The sequence below is a fragment of the Tetrahymena thermophila genome (assembly GCF_000189635.1).
Source record: "Tetrahymena thermophila SB210 genomic scaffold scf_8254456, whole genome shotgun sequence".
NCBI lineage: Eukaryota > Ciliophora > Oligohymenophorea > Hymenostomatida > Tetrahymenidae > Tetrahymena > Tetrahymena thermophila.
In genome coordinates this window covers 58,564-75,250 of record NW_002476234.1, presented here as the reverse complement: position 1 = coordinate 75,250, position 16,687 = coordinate 58,564, and the positions used below count along the sequence as shown (strand labels likewise).

The 16,687-nt window shown below is 22.8% G+C and overlaps 4 protein-coding genes across 4 annotated transcripts; 3 read left to right on the top strand and 1 right to left on the bottom strand. All coding sequences in view use genetic code 6, as the record gives it.

Moving 5' to 3' along the window:
* Positions 1-401: 401 nt before the first annotated feature.
* On the top strand, positions 402-4,397 carry TTHERM_01179970 (hypothetical protein; the record flags this gene model as incomplete). The annotated part of the gene is made up of 6 exons (XM_001030029.3): positions 402-2,737; positions 2,794-3,047; positions 3,098-3,259; positions 3,313-3,670; positions 3,729-3,959; positions 4,050-4,397. Coding segments are annotated over 6 exons (3,507 nt in total), but the record flags the coding sequence as incomplete, so codon positions are not given.
* A 435-nt stretch (positions 4,398-4,832) lies between these two features.
* On the top strand, positions 4,833-8,101 carry TTHERM_01179960 (XPG I-region family protein; the record flags this gene model as incomplete). The annotated part of the gene is made up of 10 exons (XM_001030028.2): positions 4,833-4,933; positions 5,016-5,075; positions 5,132-5,254; positions 5,439-5,562; positions 5,616-5,768; positions 5,866-6,018; positions 6,138-6,481; positions 6,546-6,757; positions 6,814-7,124; positions 7,172-8,101. The coding sequence occupies 10 exons, from the start codon at positions 4,833-4,835 to the stop codon at positions 8,099-8,101; spliced, it is 2,511 nt and encodes an 836-aa protein (XP_001030028.2).
* Positions 8,102-8,968: 867 nt separating this feature from the next.
* On the top strand, positions 8,969-11,800 carry TTHERM_01179950 (hypothetical protein; the record flags this gene model as incomplete). Its single annotated transcript, XM_001030027.1, has 6 exons — positions 8,969-10,229; positions 10,297-10,410; positions 10,506-10,875; positions 10,928-11,253; positions 11,308-11,414; positions 11,471-11,800. The coding sequence occupies 6 exons, from the start codon at positions 8,969-8,971 to the stop codon at positions 11,798-11,800; spliced, it is 2,508 nt and encodes an 835-aa protein (XP_001030027.1).
* A 1,514-nt stretch (positions 11,801-13,314) lies between these two features.
* On the bottom strand, positions 13,315-16,255 carry TTHERM_01179940 (hypothetical protein; the record flags this gene model as incomplete). The annotated part of the gene is made up of 3 exons (XM_001030026.1): positions 13,315-14,451; positions 14,522-14,638; positions 14,711-16,255. 3 exons carry the CDS (start codon positions 16,253-16,255, stop codon positions 13,315-13,317), a joined length of 2,799 nt encoding a protein of 932 aa, XP_001030026.1.
* Between the last annotated feature and the right edge of the window lie 432 nt (positions 16,256-16,687).

Below are 16,687 nucleotides of genomic sequence, written 5' to 3'. Positions count from 1 at the left end.
ATTAAAAGATTCTATTAAATTTTTTAATTTTTTTTTTTATGAAGCAAGCTTATAAAAAAAATTATATGAATAATTATATAAAAAATAAATAAAAGAAAGAGTTATTCATTTTAAAATATCTTTATAATCAAAATTTAAAACCTGAAATCTATCTTTTTGATAATTTAAAAATGTTAAATTTTTTAAAGTGAAAACATTCAAAATGAATAATATTGTGGCAGTTAAAAATCAATTTTGATTAATTTATTGAATAGAGCGACAAACTATAAATTGAATTCTTTTTTCAAATCAATACTATAGATCAATAGACTTACTGACTTTCTTATTTATTATTAATAATTTAATTTGAATACATATCATTAAAAGTAGAAGTGAATTTATTAATTATTAGTTAATAATTAATTAATTTAAAATTTATAATATTTCACTAGAATATGAAAATTTCATAATCTTAAGCTGCGCTATTTAACAACAAGCAGCTCCCAATTCAATCTATTCCTAATGGAATAACATTGCATTAGAGAGCTTAAAGTAATAGTTAGTTAGATAAAAACCAACAAGCACATGTAAGGATTAACTAGAATTTAAGTGGATAATAATAAACAACAAAATAATAAAATTCAAATGTATTTCCCCATTAAAAAATATAGCCTATGCTTAAAAATTCAAATGTGATAATTTCTAATCAATTAGCTTCTAAAAGCGCAAGATGTTCTCCTTAAAGAGTTATTTAATCTCACAGGCCGAATGCTAATAATAGTAGTACTAACACTAATAATCATTTAAGACTCAATTTTACTCCTTCATCAAATTTACAATAGTAGTAAGATATATCTTAATAATCATATTAAAATTATGTAATAAACTAGGTACAACATTAAATTAATAATAATTCTGTTAATAATAATATATAAAATAATTCAATTAGTCAAGTGTAACCTGTTGCTTGTTTTATAAAGTAGCTTGGCGGATAGTAGTAGTATAATTCAGTAGGGAGAGAATAAGTTCCTTAATAATAGTAATTACAGATGCAGCACCAAAATTCCTAATAATACCTACAAAGAGCAGGTGCTGTTTAGAGCTATTTCAAGCCAAATCAATTTTTAAATGAAAGAGATACAAATACTTTGAATTAAAACAATTAATTTACATAATAATTAGGAAATTTTTAAACTTAAGAATATTAATAGTTACTATAGCAAGCATAGTATCAAAAATAATAAGCTTCACCCTTTAACTATCAAACAGTAATTTAAAATTAAACCCCTCTCGAAACTATTAGCCCAATCGCGAAAAATCAAAAATCAAATTTAGAAGATCTAGAATAAAAGAAATTTGCTTTGAATTTTAAAAAAGATGAAAATGAGATAATTACAACTCCAAAAACATCTAAATAAATTGTTTTTGGTAAAATTACACAGTAATAGAAACCATAAGTTTAGTAGCTAAATTTATAGAATATAACAAATAATTTATAACCAACTTAGAAGAATATGGTTTGTTCTTAAGTTCCTAAATCCAGAGCTATCAGTTCTATTTCCTTTAAGTGTGGAGGTATAGAAAACTAAGAGAATTATTCTTATAAAGAATTTGTTGATAATATAAACGATAATACTAATCTAGTTAAGAAAGGAAATATTTAATTATAAACATATTAAACTAACAAAACACAAGGTCCAAATCTTGAAATTCTCAACAGTCAAATATAATTAGACTAGTTAATAAAAGAAGCAAGATAACAACAACCTTTTACAGAATCAAATTAGTAATTTGAATTAAATTAGAATGAAAATTAGCTTATTTTTCAGAATAATAGATTTGAAAGCTTTCAAATTAATGAGAGCTTAAACATGTTTTAAGCCCCATAGTATACTATTAATAATAATAACATAACAAGTTAATTTACGAGTATTCAGCTAGAATAATAAACTGCCAATTAGAATTTAATTTAAACTTTATTTAATTCAGAATTAAATGCTTAAGAATGTAAGTAAAATACCAGTTAAAATTTACAAAGCTCAAATTTAAATGAGTAAAAACCAAGTAATAATTTAAAGTTTTTACAGTTTTAGTAGCACCAGTAAAAGTAAAGTTAATCTCCAGAATCATATATTGAATCAAATATTGAGGGAGAGCAAACACAAAGAGTTTCTGAATTTCAAAATGAAAATCCAAAATCTTAGTAGTCACTTAAAAGCAATAATGAAAAAGCTAACGAAATACAAAATAATCCATAAGGCAGCAATAACTTATTGAGCTAAGAAGATGTGAGAAATGAATATCACTCAAATTAAATAAGTGAAAGAGATTTATATAAATAGAAGTTTTTATAGTTGTAAGAAGAAAATGATAGACTTTAAGGATTGATAAAGAATTTATAAATATAATCTGATGAAAAAGCAGCACAAAAGGATGAGGCAGAAGTTAAGTTATAGAAAATAGAATCTAAAGTAGAGGAGTTATAAACAAATAATTTGCAGCTTCAGAGTGAAAAAGAATAAAAAGAATATTAAATTAAAGAATTGAATTAGATTGTAGAATCTCAAAATGATTTAGAAAATAGATATTTCTTATTAGAAGAAAAATGCAATTTCTACGAGTAAGAATTAACCATGCTAAAATAGAAAGACAAAGAAAAATTAGCCATTCTTGAAAAGGTAAAAGAAAACATAAAAAAAGCGAATAATTATGAGACTGACTAATAGAACACTTAATTAGAAGAATATATTTCTGAGAAGTAAAATTTTTAAAATTTTGTGTTGAATAATAAGTTTTTTTATTAAAATAAATTAGGGTTTTCATATTACTTGAGAGATAAAAGTATCAGATATATAGATTAGAATAATGCGAGATAGAGCTAAAGTAGAAAACCTAAGATTTGATTGAAAGTTAAAAATAAATTCAAGACTTGAATGAGAAGTTTAAAGAATATGAGATCACTTAGTAAAACTTTTAATAAGACATTGAGTAAAGATATAAATCTGAATATAACAATTACTATTTAACATAACAAGAACAAGAAGTCTTAGCAAATTCTAAAATAAATTGTAAATAAGATTTAAAAATTTTTTATAAATTATTTTATTTTTAATTAAAGAATTGAGTTAAGAACTAGTCAGAATAAAGCAAGAACTTTAAACTACTCAAGAGCTTAAAATATCTGAAATTAAAACTCTAAATTAAGAAATTGAAAACTACAAGTAGCAGCTGCTACAGTTAGGTTAACAATAGAGTTAGAACAATTAAAATAGCGATTAAAGTATTATATTATAACCAAATACTTAATTTAATTCAAAAAATTATTTAAAAAAGGCCAAAGTAAAGTTAAATAATTAGAATAGCTGCTATAAAATGTAGAGAAGCAAAATGAGGATCTTATATGCATCAACAATATGTATTTGTAGTAAATTACTGAGTTAAAAAGTGACCATTCTAAGTGCTATACCCTCAAAACAGAAAACGAAACTTTAAAAATATCTTTAGATAACTTCACATTTTAGATTAAAGATAGAGAAAGTGAAATAAGATAGCTATCTTTGAAGTTAGAAATTAAATAAAATGAGCTTAATTAAGCATAAAAATGCTATGATTATTAAACAAAGCAGTAAGAATAAGAAATCTAAGAATTAAAATAAAAACTTGAGTCTAATAAAATTTTATAAAATACAAAGTAAGTTTATTGTTTAAAAAAATGAATATTCTTTAATAACTCTTTTTATAATCAACAGTAAAAATGAAAATGTTATTCAATAAGAGATCAATTTCAATAAAAATGATGAACTTTACTAAACAAACTAAATGCTCTCCTAAGAAAACAATTAATTAAAATTTAAATTAATGAATTTAGAAAATGAAAATGATTAGCTGAAAATGGAATATTAATAAAGTGAAGAGAACCAACAAATCCTTTAATAAGAAATTTTTAATTTGAGGGAGTACATCGATAATTAAAATTAAGAGTAATTAATTAATTCTTTACCAAATTTTTTTTTAAAAAATGAAGAAACTTCTTTTTTATTTAAATATCTAACTCTCATTTTACTAATAAGGTATATTTAGCAGCAAAGCCAAATATTGAATGATGGAGAAGAATCAGTAGTGCTTAAAGGAGATTATGAATAAGAAGCCTTAGATTAAAGTGGAGTGAAAAACTTAGACTCATTGATGCATGTTTTAAGCTGTTAAACTATAGGAACAAACTACTACTAATAATGAATGAATAATCTAAAAAAATTACTTTCTAAGATTTATAATATTTATTATAATTAAAAAAATTATATTTATCACAATAAAGTGCATTATTTTATTTATTTATTTATAAAATGCATTTTACTTAATTAAGAGTTGTCTTTTAGTTGATTATAAGAATATTTGCTTGTCTTTTATAAATTATCATAGAATTGATCGCTTCTTATAAATTAATTAAATAAATCTTTTGAAATCGTATGATTTTTGCGCTCTTTTGTTCTTTATCAAATTTAAAAATTGCTTTCTTAAGTGATTTATATTCAGATTTATATGTGCCTAAATAGAGCCGCTTTTTCTGCAAATTAAATATTTTTTTACTTAATTATTTTTTGTCAAAAATCAAACAAAGTGAATTAATTTCTAAATAATTAAATTTTTCAATAAATTGACCAGAAAGTAGATATCTTTGCATATATAAAAGCATTCAATATTAAAATACTAATAATCTCTACTAATTATTCAATTTATAAATCGCGCAAATACAGTCAAAAATAATTAAATTCTTCATACTTTTTCGCTATAAAAATCTGAAAAATTCACCTAACTAACCTATCTACAACCTACAGAAATTAAAAAATATATATATGGGTATTACTGGATTATTAAACCTGCTGAAAAGTATAGTAGTAAAAAGACATTTAAAAGAATACAAAGACAAAACTGTGGCTATTGATGCTTATACATGGTATCATTCATTATTACTTTCTTCACTCTTGAATAAGTTGCTCTTTTTAGGCAAAAATAACTTTGTTAATTGAATAAAATAGGCTTCATCCTGCTATTTATACTTGCTCTTATGAATTAGCTAACAATATAGAGACGACCAAGTAATTATTTTATTTTTTTATGAAAATGAAAAGTAAAATTATTTTTCTGTAATTAGACATATTGAATTTTGCACAAAAAGAATTGATTAAATATTGAGTTTTGGGATTAAGAAAATTGTTTTAGTATTTGATGGAAGACAATTACCAGGTAAAAAGGGAACAGAAGAAAAGAGAGAAAAGTAATTTATTTATTTTTAGTTTTGAATACACCATTTATTTAACTATGTTATTGAGATAAAAGTGTTTTAATTAAAAGACCTTTTACTACAGTGATTTCTAATTGTTGATATATTAATATTTATATATCAAAAATATTTAATTTATTGTGTGTATAGCATATTAATATTACTTTATAATATATAGATCAAGAGAAGACAGCAGAAATGAGGCTTAGCTTCTACTTGCTCAAGATAAAAAAGATTAAGCTTATAAAAAATTCGCTAGCTCTATTGATATCACTCCTTAAATGGCATTTGAACTTATTAAAGTATTTATTTATAAAAGCATATTCTTTTATTTAATTTCTACTAAATAAAAAAGGCAGTAGAAGGCAGACCGAATGTAGAGTGTATAGTTGCTCCATATGAAGCAGATGCTTAACTGGCATACCTCAGCTAGATTGATTATGTTGATGTTGTGTTTAGTGAAGATTCAGATCTTTTAGCATTCGGATGCAAGAAAGTATTATTTAAAGTATGAAATTTATTTACTTATTTACTACTATTTTGCATTTGTCTAAATATTATATAATTATAATATTTAAGGAATAATAAATATATATATAAATTAGCTTTATAAAGGTGATAACAAAGAAACAGGAGATGAAATATCTTTAGACAATATTAAAAATTGTAAAGAAATAAACATGAGTTTGTGGAATCACAACATGTTCTTAACTGCTTGTATATTCTCAGGATGTGACTATCTTCCTTCTTTAAAAAAAGTAATAAATAATAATAATAATATAAAATTATTACAAATATATAATTGTTATTTTTGTTAAAGTTAGTTAATTAATTTTTCAATATTTATATCTTATGTTTGTTTTTTATATTAAATAAGATGGGAATTTAAACAGCTTTTAAGTTGGTTGGAGAGTTCAAATAATTCAAAAAATGTATGCTTTCTATTTAACAAAAAAATTATGATGTTCCAGTAGATTACGATGAGAAGTTTTAGCTAGCATTCTTAACTTTCCGCTTCTAATATGTATACTGTCCTATCAAAGAAGAGATTAGGACATTAAATACTTATAATTCGAATGACCTTAGACTTTAATTCGTAGAGTTAGATTTCCATAATTAAGTTAGCTAAACAAATTGGACTCACTTTGAGGATAACATACTTATTAGACCTTTGATTTATAAAATTTTGGAGCCAAATTTCAGCTGGTCTTTCTTAGGAGAGTAAGGAAACATAAAAATTAGTGCATTTTAATTGACTAAATGTATTTTATATTTATTTATTTAGCATGGACTTGAGTGTAGCATTACAGGTTTCAAAGTATATGATAGATCCAGAAACTTTAATGCCTTATAAAGAAGTAAAAAGTAAGCTTTTTGGAATAGATAATAGTAAAGGCAATCAAGTTAAGCTCGGAACAGGTGGTCTCTAATCACTATAAAACAATCAGAAACTTTAAAAGAGACAACAAACTTCTCTATCAGATTCAGCTACTTCCAGTATAAAATATTTGAAATTTTTTTAATCAATAGTTTAAAATTATACTTAAAAATAGCCAAATAAACTCAATTAAACGCCTTCTTAAAAGTTGGAACTAAAAATAGTGTCAACAAATCAAGTTCTGTAGATCAAAAATAAGGTTCTGAAAGAAATTTTTTCTTATTGGAAGACGCAAACAGTAACTCACTGAACTTCAATAGGAGTAAAATGAGTGATAAAAATGTAGATTCACAAGAATTATCCCTTACCAATAATGATATTTTTAGCAAAAATATTTTTAATAAAAATTCTAATGTTGTAAAACCTTTTAAACCTCCTTCAAATTCGAATTCTCAGAACACTCAGTCAAGCAATATTTTAAAGAAAGTAAATTTTATTAGAAAACCATTCAATTTTTTCAATTTTTTTAAAAGAAAAGTGAATATAAAAGACCATACTATGAGTACTATGAGGAAAGTAACTATTTCTCTGATGAAGATGATCTCAATTTCTTAACAGTAGGGAAAATATAAGAACAGTAGTAAGAGGACACTAACTCAAATAGAAAAGAAAATACTTCGAGTGATAATAATAAATAAATAAAGAATAATAACTAAAAATCTGAATTAGATTCTGATAATAATTAACAGATTTACGAAGAAGAAAATAATTTTGAAAACAATAACGATTTATTGAATTTAAATTAATTTAAATCAAACAAATTAATTGTAAATAACTTACAAAAGTAAACTTCTCTCTCGGGATTACAAAAGTAGTAAAATAGCTTAACAAATAAATAATATAATAAGCTTATCATTGACAAAACACCAATTAATTAAATTGATATTCCTAAAAAAAATATTTCTTAAAATTTCGAAATAAGATAAATATAGAAAATAGCAAGAAATGACATAGAAGTTGAAAGTGAAGATGAAGAAAAATTAGTAAACTAAATTAATTCTGAAGATAATCCAATGTTAAACTAAAATAATTATTATTAAAAATCAAGACAATTTATCAAAAAAACGATTAACAACAAAGAAAATGATAGCCAAGAAGATAATAAATCATGCATTTCAACTCAATCATAAAAAAATTTGATAAGCTAAGACGTTGGAGGCATACAAAATAGTGAAAAATATTAATCATAAAAATGTACTCAAAAAACCATCTCAGAAGAATTATCTTGTTAAGGTAGTAATGATCAGCAAGGAGAAAATACCATATTATCTAGAATGAATAATTTTACTAAAGAGACTGATGGCTAGTTAGTTATAGATTCATAATATTTAATTCAAAGACATCCTGAATATAATTTTTTAGAGAAGTTTTCAATGTTCTTTAAGAATGAAGTGAACATTTGATTCAAATATTTCAAACTAATTAAAAAAACAACCAATTTTAATTTTAATTTGCAAACAATTTAAAAATAATATTTATTTAAAATATTCTATATATTTATAAACAAACAAACCACTTAGAAACTGACTTCGTGTATAATAAATATAAATTATTTCTTTTCAAATTGTTTTTTCTCAAAAATATCAAAACTTATTTATTTATTTAATTTCAATTAAATATTCATGATTATAAGTAGTAACAACTATAATAACTAGTTTTTTTATATGATTAAAATTATAGTATTAGTTAATTATATTGTTTATAATTTCCTTAATTAATTAAATAAATAGTTTAGCCTTTTAAAGATATTTAGTTGATTTAAAAGTTAAATTGTTTATTACTTTTATCAAAATTTATTTTTATTAAAACTATCTAACTTAAATATTGAAAATAGTTAGTTTTGAAATTATTTTCTAATTTTTTAATAATATTATGAGAAATAAATTAATTATCAAATCAATTAATAATTTGATTTATGAAAAAAAAATAAATACTTGGGTAAGTTTTATTTAAAGTAATGAGAGATTTGAAAGATTGAAATATTTTTTATTTTGGTTATTAGTAGATATATAATATTTATTCATTTATTAACAATTTTGTTTAATTATTAATTTATATCCATTAAAATCTGAATTTTTTTAATGAAACAAATCAGATATGTAAATACTTAAGAGCTGATTTGATAGTTATTAACAATTTTACTAGATACTTAACAATAATAATTGTTGTTTACAGAGGTAATTTTTATAGTATTGAGTAAATTAGTATTTATTAAATATAAATTGCAAGAACTAATTAAATAATTAATTATTCCTTAAACTGTTACTAAGATGAATAATAATTATTTTGATTCTTTTTCTAAGGAAGCAAATAGTGTAGTCAGTTTATCTCCTCAATTAAGACATGTTAATTAAGATAAAATAGAATTTTAAAAGCCTCTTACTCTAAATAAAATGGTATCTGATCACATTTAAATTAATAAAAGTACTCAGCAGAGAGGGACATAAAATAATTATTAAAAACTGATGTATGCTAAATCTTTGAATTATGATCCAACAGGCCAATCTTTCAGCATGAATGAAAATAGTGAAATTGAATAAGGTATTGATTTCGAATAAAAGGAAAGAGCTAATAGAAGTGTGATTTTGCAAGATCTAAATAATTCTTCATTTTAAAATGAAAATGATGCATTCAGCTCATTTCATTAGCATTCTAAGTAAGAATATAGAAGAAAAAATGGAAACTATGCTCATAATAAAATTTCTGGATAGGTCAGTAATTAGTTAAGTCTAATGTCATAAACAAAAAAGCGATCAAATTTGAAAGTGTTATTAAATTAAAATGCAGGATTAAGTACTAATTCTTTGTCGAAAGATAATAGTAAATCTAGGGCGAGAAAAATATCGTTTGCAGGATAGATGTAAAATAACTAAGATGAAAAAAAATCTGTTTTTCAATTTCCTCCTCAGATGCCATTCTAATCTAGTAAACCAAATAAAGTTATATATTTGAAATAAAACTCTGAATCTCTTGATAGAACATAAACAGCAAGCACTAGACCTTAAACTACCCAGTTAGGTATGAGATAGTAATATTTTAGATTTGGAGATAGTAAAGGATTTTTATAATCTCCTTAAAATAATTCTGTTGAGGTAATTATGCATCCTAATGAGTTTAGTACAAGCTTTATATCTGATAAAAATGATTTTTCTTTAAATAGACCTAGTACAAATAATGCATCAGTAAGAAGTAGATTTTAAAGAAAAGGCTTGAGACCGTCTGCTTAAGCTTCTTAGTTTAATTCTACATAAAGTAAAAAACATAATGAAATTAGGAATTAGTATGATCTCGATAATACATTTTTGTCTGTATTTCATCAAACTTAATTTTCAAATGGAGAATCCAGCAATGTTACTTCAAAATATCTGCATTAAAAAAGAGCTGATAGAAAAAGTGTGACTTCAAATAATAGCAAAAGAGGTAGTATCGGTTAAAACTATGAGATTTCCATAAACCTACAGAATAATAGCCCTCAAACCGCATCCACCAATAATTAATCTATACTAAAGAAAAGATTTGGTCGCAAAGCATGTAAAAATAAATAATTTTAATTCAATAAATATAAGAATTTTACTAAATTTTTTATTAATATTTTTAGTTAAATGTGAAGCCATTTTAGATGAAATAAATTGCTAAAATTAAGAAATACAAATGAAAATAGATCAAATTATCAAGGACATAGATGAAGACAACTTTAAAAACACATTTCCACGTAAATTAAATATTTTTTTAAAAATAAATAATTTGTTTTTGAAAAAATTTTATTAAAATAAATATTTTGCTTACTAAAAATTTTATTTGTTAAAGATTTAAAGGAATTGATTAGTAAAGCAGTTGATATAAATGACTTAAAGCTATTTTGTACAATTTCAGAATTTATGGCTGATTTAGCTCTTGAAATGCAAGATATCAAATCAGCTGTTTTTCTATATGATTAATTTAGAAATTTGTCTACATATACAAAAAACTATTCAAAAAAGGCTAAATCTCTTCTTCAGCTTGCTAAATGCGCTAGATAAATTAATTTTTACTAGGAAGCAATAATAATATTGAAGAAAGCTCTTCAGTATGCATGGTACTCCAAAGAAAATGACATTGAGTTGGAAATTTACGATGAGTTTGGAAGAAATTACTACTTTCAAGGAAATATCATGAAGGCATAATACTATCATGAAAGGTAGATTATTTTATTAATTTGTAAATGATTGCAATATTTTCATTATAATTAGATTCATGAACTGCGAATACGAAGATGACCAATCTCCTACAAAATAATTTTCTGAAGAAAATCTAAATACTTTTTTTAAGACTCTATAATTTACTTTTACAGATGTTACAAGTCTACTTTTAGCATATTTGAAGATTCCTATTTTAACTATTGAGGAGATGCCTTAGTATGGTAATATAAATTAAACTAATTACATATAAGGTAAGACTCCAAGAATTAATGTAAATGATTGCAATTAATTATATTTTGATAATTGTGATCCAAAAGAATTGCTGTAAAAATTAATTATCGGGGATGAATTTTACATCTAAATTTAATCACCAAAATGTAAATTAGTAATCAAAAGTTAAAATTTAAAAATAAATTACACTTTAAAAATAGTTGCAGTAAAGATTGACGAAATGGAGTTAAGTAAGTTGGCTAAAAAAAGAATAGATAAAATGATGTTCAGATAAACCAAAGCCATTTATGAAATTAAAAAGCTAGGAGTAATAAATTTCTTAATTACCAAACTATCTTGTTAATTTATATTTTACATAAAAAGAAAATAGATCTCGCAAGCAAACTTAGAGATTTTACAAATCCATTTAAGTATAGAGTGCCATTAGAAAAAAAAATAGATTATTTAAAAAAGTAAAAAATAGATGTTGATATAGATTCAAAATTGGAAAAAGTCAGATAATCAAGAACTTAAAGAAATGAAGATAATATTAGAAATAGAGTTTATAATAATTCTTTATATAAAAATCCTAAAAACGTAAGCCAGAACTCAAATAGAAAACCTATAACAAACAACTATAAAAACATGTATAAAACTTTTATTATAGATTACCTTGATAAAAAGAATGACCTATCCTTGTAAGATATTTTTTGATGATCTAACTTAATAAAATTAAAAATTTGCTTTATAAACCATTTGTAAATAATAAACATAAAAGAGTAACTTTATTAACTTATTTATATTGATTTTAATTAAAATTAATTATTGAATTAACTTATTAAAGAATAGAATGAGCTATCTCTGCATATTTAAAAATATATATCAATAGTTAAATTATGGTATGATAATTTTTGTGTTTTAAAAGAATATTAATTAAATAAAATTTATAAAATCCTCAATCTTGATCTAGTTGGTAAAGGTTGGTTATCTTAGTTTTCTAAATTTTTTATTTAAACTTATTCAACTTATAAAATTTTAAAATTATCACTAAATATATTTTATATTTTAATGAATTTTACTAAAAAGCTAATACAAGAAATAATTCCTAATTTTTTTCCATTAATAATCAATAATTTTTGAAGTTTTTTATTTAACTTTTGTGTGATTTAACCTTCTTAAAATAATTGTAGTATAATTATTCACTTAACTTTAGGAATTTGAATTATATTCAAATTATTTGAATATATTACTCAATTTTATTGAATACTTTATTTAATTTTATTTAATTATTGAATTTATAAAAAGATTGAAAGAGATATCTCTGCATATAAAAAATATATATTTAAAGCTAAATTATGGTATGATAATTTATGTGCAATAAAAGAATATTTATTTAATAAAATTAAAAAATCCTCAATCTTGATCTATTAAAGGTTGGTTATCTTTGTTTTCTAAATTTTTTATATAAACATATTTAACTTATAAAATTTTAAAATAATCACTAAATATATTTAATTTTTAATGAATTTTACTTTAATGTTAGATTTCCAAGAAATAATTTCTAATTTTTTTCCATTAATAATCAATAATTTTTGAAGTTGTTTATTAAAATTTTGTGTGAAATAACTTTCATAAAATATTTAGAAGTATAATTATTATTCACTTTACTTTAGGAATTTAAATTATATGCAAACTATTTGAATATATTTCTAAATTTTAACGATTATTTTATTTTATTTATTTATTAATATGTGATTGATTGTATATAATATTTGATTCAATTTTAATAGCTAACAAAATCTAAATATGATTGATTATCATTTATAAAACTATTAACAATAATATTTATTTATTTTATTATTATTAATAATTTAAATAAAAATAAAATAAAAAATATGCTTAGAACTAAAATATCTGATTTCTTATTTACTTAATTTTAAAAATAAAAATCTATCTGCCATATATTCATTCTGAATTATTATTTTGAATTGTAATTGATTATAAAATATATTTAGACAATATATGTAGGATTATTACTTAATAGTAATATTGATATAAATTAATATAATATGTACATTAAAAGATAAACTTATTACTTAGCTAATTTATTTACTTAATTACTTAAAAATCAAAAAATAAAAGCTATTTTTAGAAAGCTAAATGATAAATAAAAGATAAAATTTATTTTATTTTAAATTCATCAATTAATTAAAATATTGATTGATTTTTCATTTCTTGATATATTTGTTAAAACTCTTTAAATCTGGAAACGAATACTCACTTCTTTTTCTCTGTTGTAATTCTTGTGAAGAGTTTTGGTTTGTTTATGCTAATTAATTAGTGCTGTTAGTAAGATATCTATTATTTTCATTATTTGAGTAATTTAGATTACAGCTAACATTATTCGCATTTGATAAACCTGTTTAGTTGTTTGCATTTAACTTACTGGTATTTAAATTCATGCACGATACGTTGTTAGAGTTATTGATGTTTTCATCCATCGTACGGTTTAAATTTTTTTATTGTTGAACACTTGAGGGAATTTGAGAAGAGTTTTAAGTATTTGTACAAATATCGTATGTTCTCATTCTCTTAAACATAGTTTTTACTTAGCCATCTGATGTATCTCTGCTATAGGTGCTCAAAGATCTTCCTCCTCCATTATTTTCAGAAGACCCTCTGGGACAAGATGCCTGCTTGATTGGAATTAAAGGTGGTTAGTATATGTTCTATCTACTAATTTAAGCAATATTGTTGTATTATTATTATTATTATTATTGCATTTGTTGGTTGTTTTATTAAATAAAATTAGCAGGATATATTGGTTGTTATGGATATAGGTTAGAGACGCCATTATGTTAAGATGTAGATCTTTATTAATATTACTAAAAGGCTTAATTAATTTATTAATGTGGTTAGTTTTGTTAATATCCATAAAGCTATTAAATTTATTATTGTTGTTAATTTTAAATTGAATGGGCAGAGTGAGGTGGTGCAGGTGCAGGTGGAGGAGTTGGTTAAAAGAATAATTAGATTTAGCTTGCTTACTTAGAAACTTAGGGGAAAGGCTAGAAGTTATGAGAAGGTAGCTAAGCAAAGTTATGAGGGTTGATTGATTAAGGAGTCATCTGGTTAGATGAAAGTCCCAACCTATGAAATTGCTAACCACCAGCTAATCCAAGTTAATTATTGTTGAAATTTTGCTGGTATTGCAAAATTCCTTATTATTATTACTATTAATTATTTTGAATTTTTTCAACAACTTCATCTATTTTTTTACTGTTTCCCTCAAAAAAGGTGACAATGTCTGCAATCTACTTTCTTAAATATAAGTTATTAAACTCTCTCTTCATTTTATTATCTTCCTGATTATATATTAAATAATGAATATTTAATTCTAAATTTACTTGATAAAATATATTTAATTTAATTTACTGTTGGAGTAAAGGGAGGCTTGATACTCAACAAAGGCTAGTTTACGCTTTCTTAGAAAGGAATTTTATTATGAACAATTTTTATTAAGCTTTTTCTTTCTGACACAGATTCAAATTGCTTTTTTTAAAAAAAAAACATTTAAGAATGATTTTTAAATATATTAAATAGGAAATTTTTATAGTTATTTACCTCTTAATTTTAGCTGACTTATTAAAATTATTGTTCTTTGTTTTCAAAGTCTTAAATAGTAAAATCTTTTAAAGAACTTTAGCTGTTCGAAGTGTGGCATACAGGTTATACAGGAGGCTGAATGTTGAACATAGCAGGTGAAGGACTTGGTTGAGTTTTTAAATGCTTACTTTCTACTTTGTTTATTGTTTGATTTTGATTTACAATCTTATTATTGTTATAATTAAATTGCTTAGATTGATTTTTCTTTTTATATCCACTACCTTATTCAGTAGCTTAAGGAGTTGCTATTACACAATATTGATTATTAGGTTAGGCTTCCATCATTTCAATATTTTATTCAAGAGATTTAGTGTGCTGAGTAGTCTCTTATAGAATATTTTTTAAAGACTTGTTTGTAATTGAGAAGTGTGAAAGAGACGGGGTTAACATTTTATTATTTTTAGTTGATAAACTGGAGCTAAATTGTTATTATTGTTACTGCTTTTAGATATCTGTAGAGCTAATACCAGACTATTAATTAGAGTTTTCTTTACTTAATTGTGGACTTATTTTGAAATTTATGTTATAATTTTTAGAAACATCATTTTAAGAAATATAAATATTTTCATTGTTTTAATTATTATTTGCAGAGCTTACTGTATTTTAAGTAAATTAAGAAGTATGATTATTTGCAAGTTATTTACCTAGACCATTATGATTTTAGTTGCTTTGTGAGCTCTTGTTATAATGAGGAGTTGTTTTTATATTTTAAAAATTAGATGTCACTTCTTTTAATATTGGACTATTGCTACTTTCATGTGTTTTAAGAGATTAGTCATTTGAATAAAAGCTAAATTTCTATTATTAGATATTTTTAGATGTATTCGGAGTCAGTACCATTCCAACTTAATTTATTTTTGATTAACTACCTTTCTTGTAGTCATCTTTTTCGCTTGATTTCTATACAGTAGGAGATGTTGATGTGTAAATTGGATTTTGTTAAAAATTATTTAACTCATCATCAAAGCACTTACGCTCTATTATCATAATATTATCTTAATCTATTTCTTCTTCTCCTCCTTCTAATTACTAAAAGAAATTTTAATTTTATTAATTAGGCAGTTCCCCATCATCATCTTAATTATTTTCACTTTCATCATCATCATCATTTTTAAATACTAATATTTGTCTCTCCCTATTATTTTCGGAACAGCTGGATCTCGAAGAAGGAGAATTATCATTTTCATCAAAATCAGTATCTATATTCTCCTCAGTATTTAGTTTGAGTTTAAATTAATTTTAAGAATTCTAATTTTAAATATTAATAAAAGAGTTAGGAGTGTTTGTTTATTTTTTTTTGAGCGAATGGTCTTATTTGTTTTTATTTAAACTGATTATATCAAGGTAGGTTTGAATGCGATTATAGTCTAAGGGTTCTTTCGACATAAGCTAGCTAAAATACTACCATTCAGTCATAATTTTATCACTGTGCTTGACTTATTCATAAACTACACTCTGAAAGAATTGACTATAATATTAAACGATTTTTTAAACACTGACCATTGTATGTATATATATTTTTTATTAATATGATCGTTGTCTTTGTTTGTTATTAAATTAATTAACTAATTGGTGTGTTTAATTAATTAATTTCTTAGTCAAAGATAAATAAATAAATATTGTTTGAATATTAAATTTTCTTTAACCAATATCCTTGATATTTCTTATCTAATTTTTTTTTAACTTTTTTTTCAGTTTGTCAATTTATTACATACAAAAATTCAAAAATTGAATTTAACAGCAAAACTAGATCTACTCTCTTCTCAAATTGATTATTATTATTAAATACAAAAAAGTAAATAATATATATGAACTTATCAATAATTTGTAAATAAAAATTGTTAATAACTGTATTTAAGTATTTTTTTAAATGTTGTTTTCAAAACAATATTTGAAATCAAAATAATTATTTTAAAAACAATCAATAAATGAAGC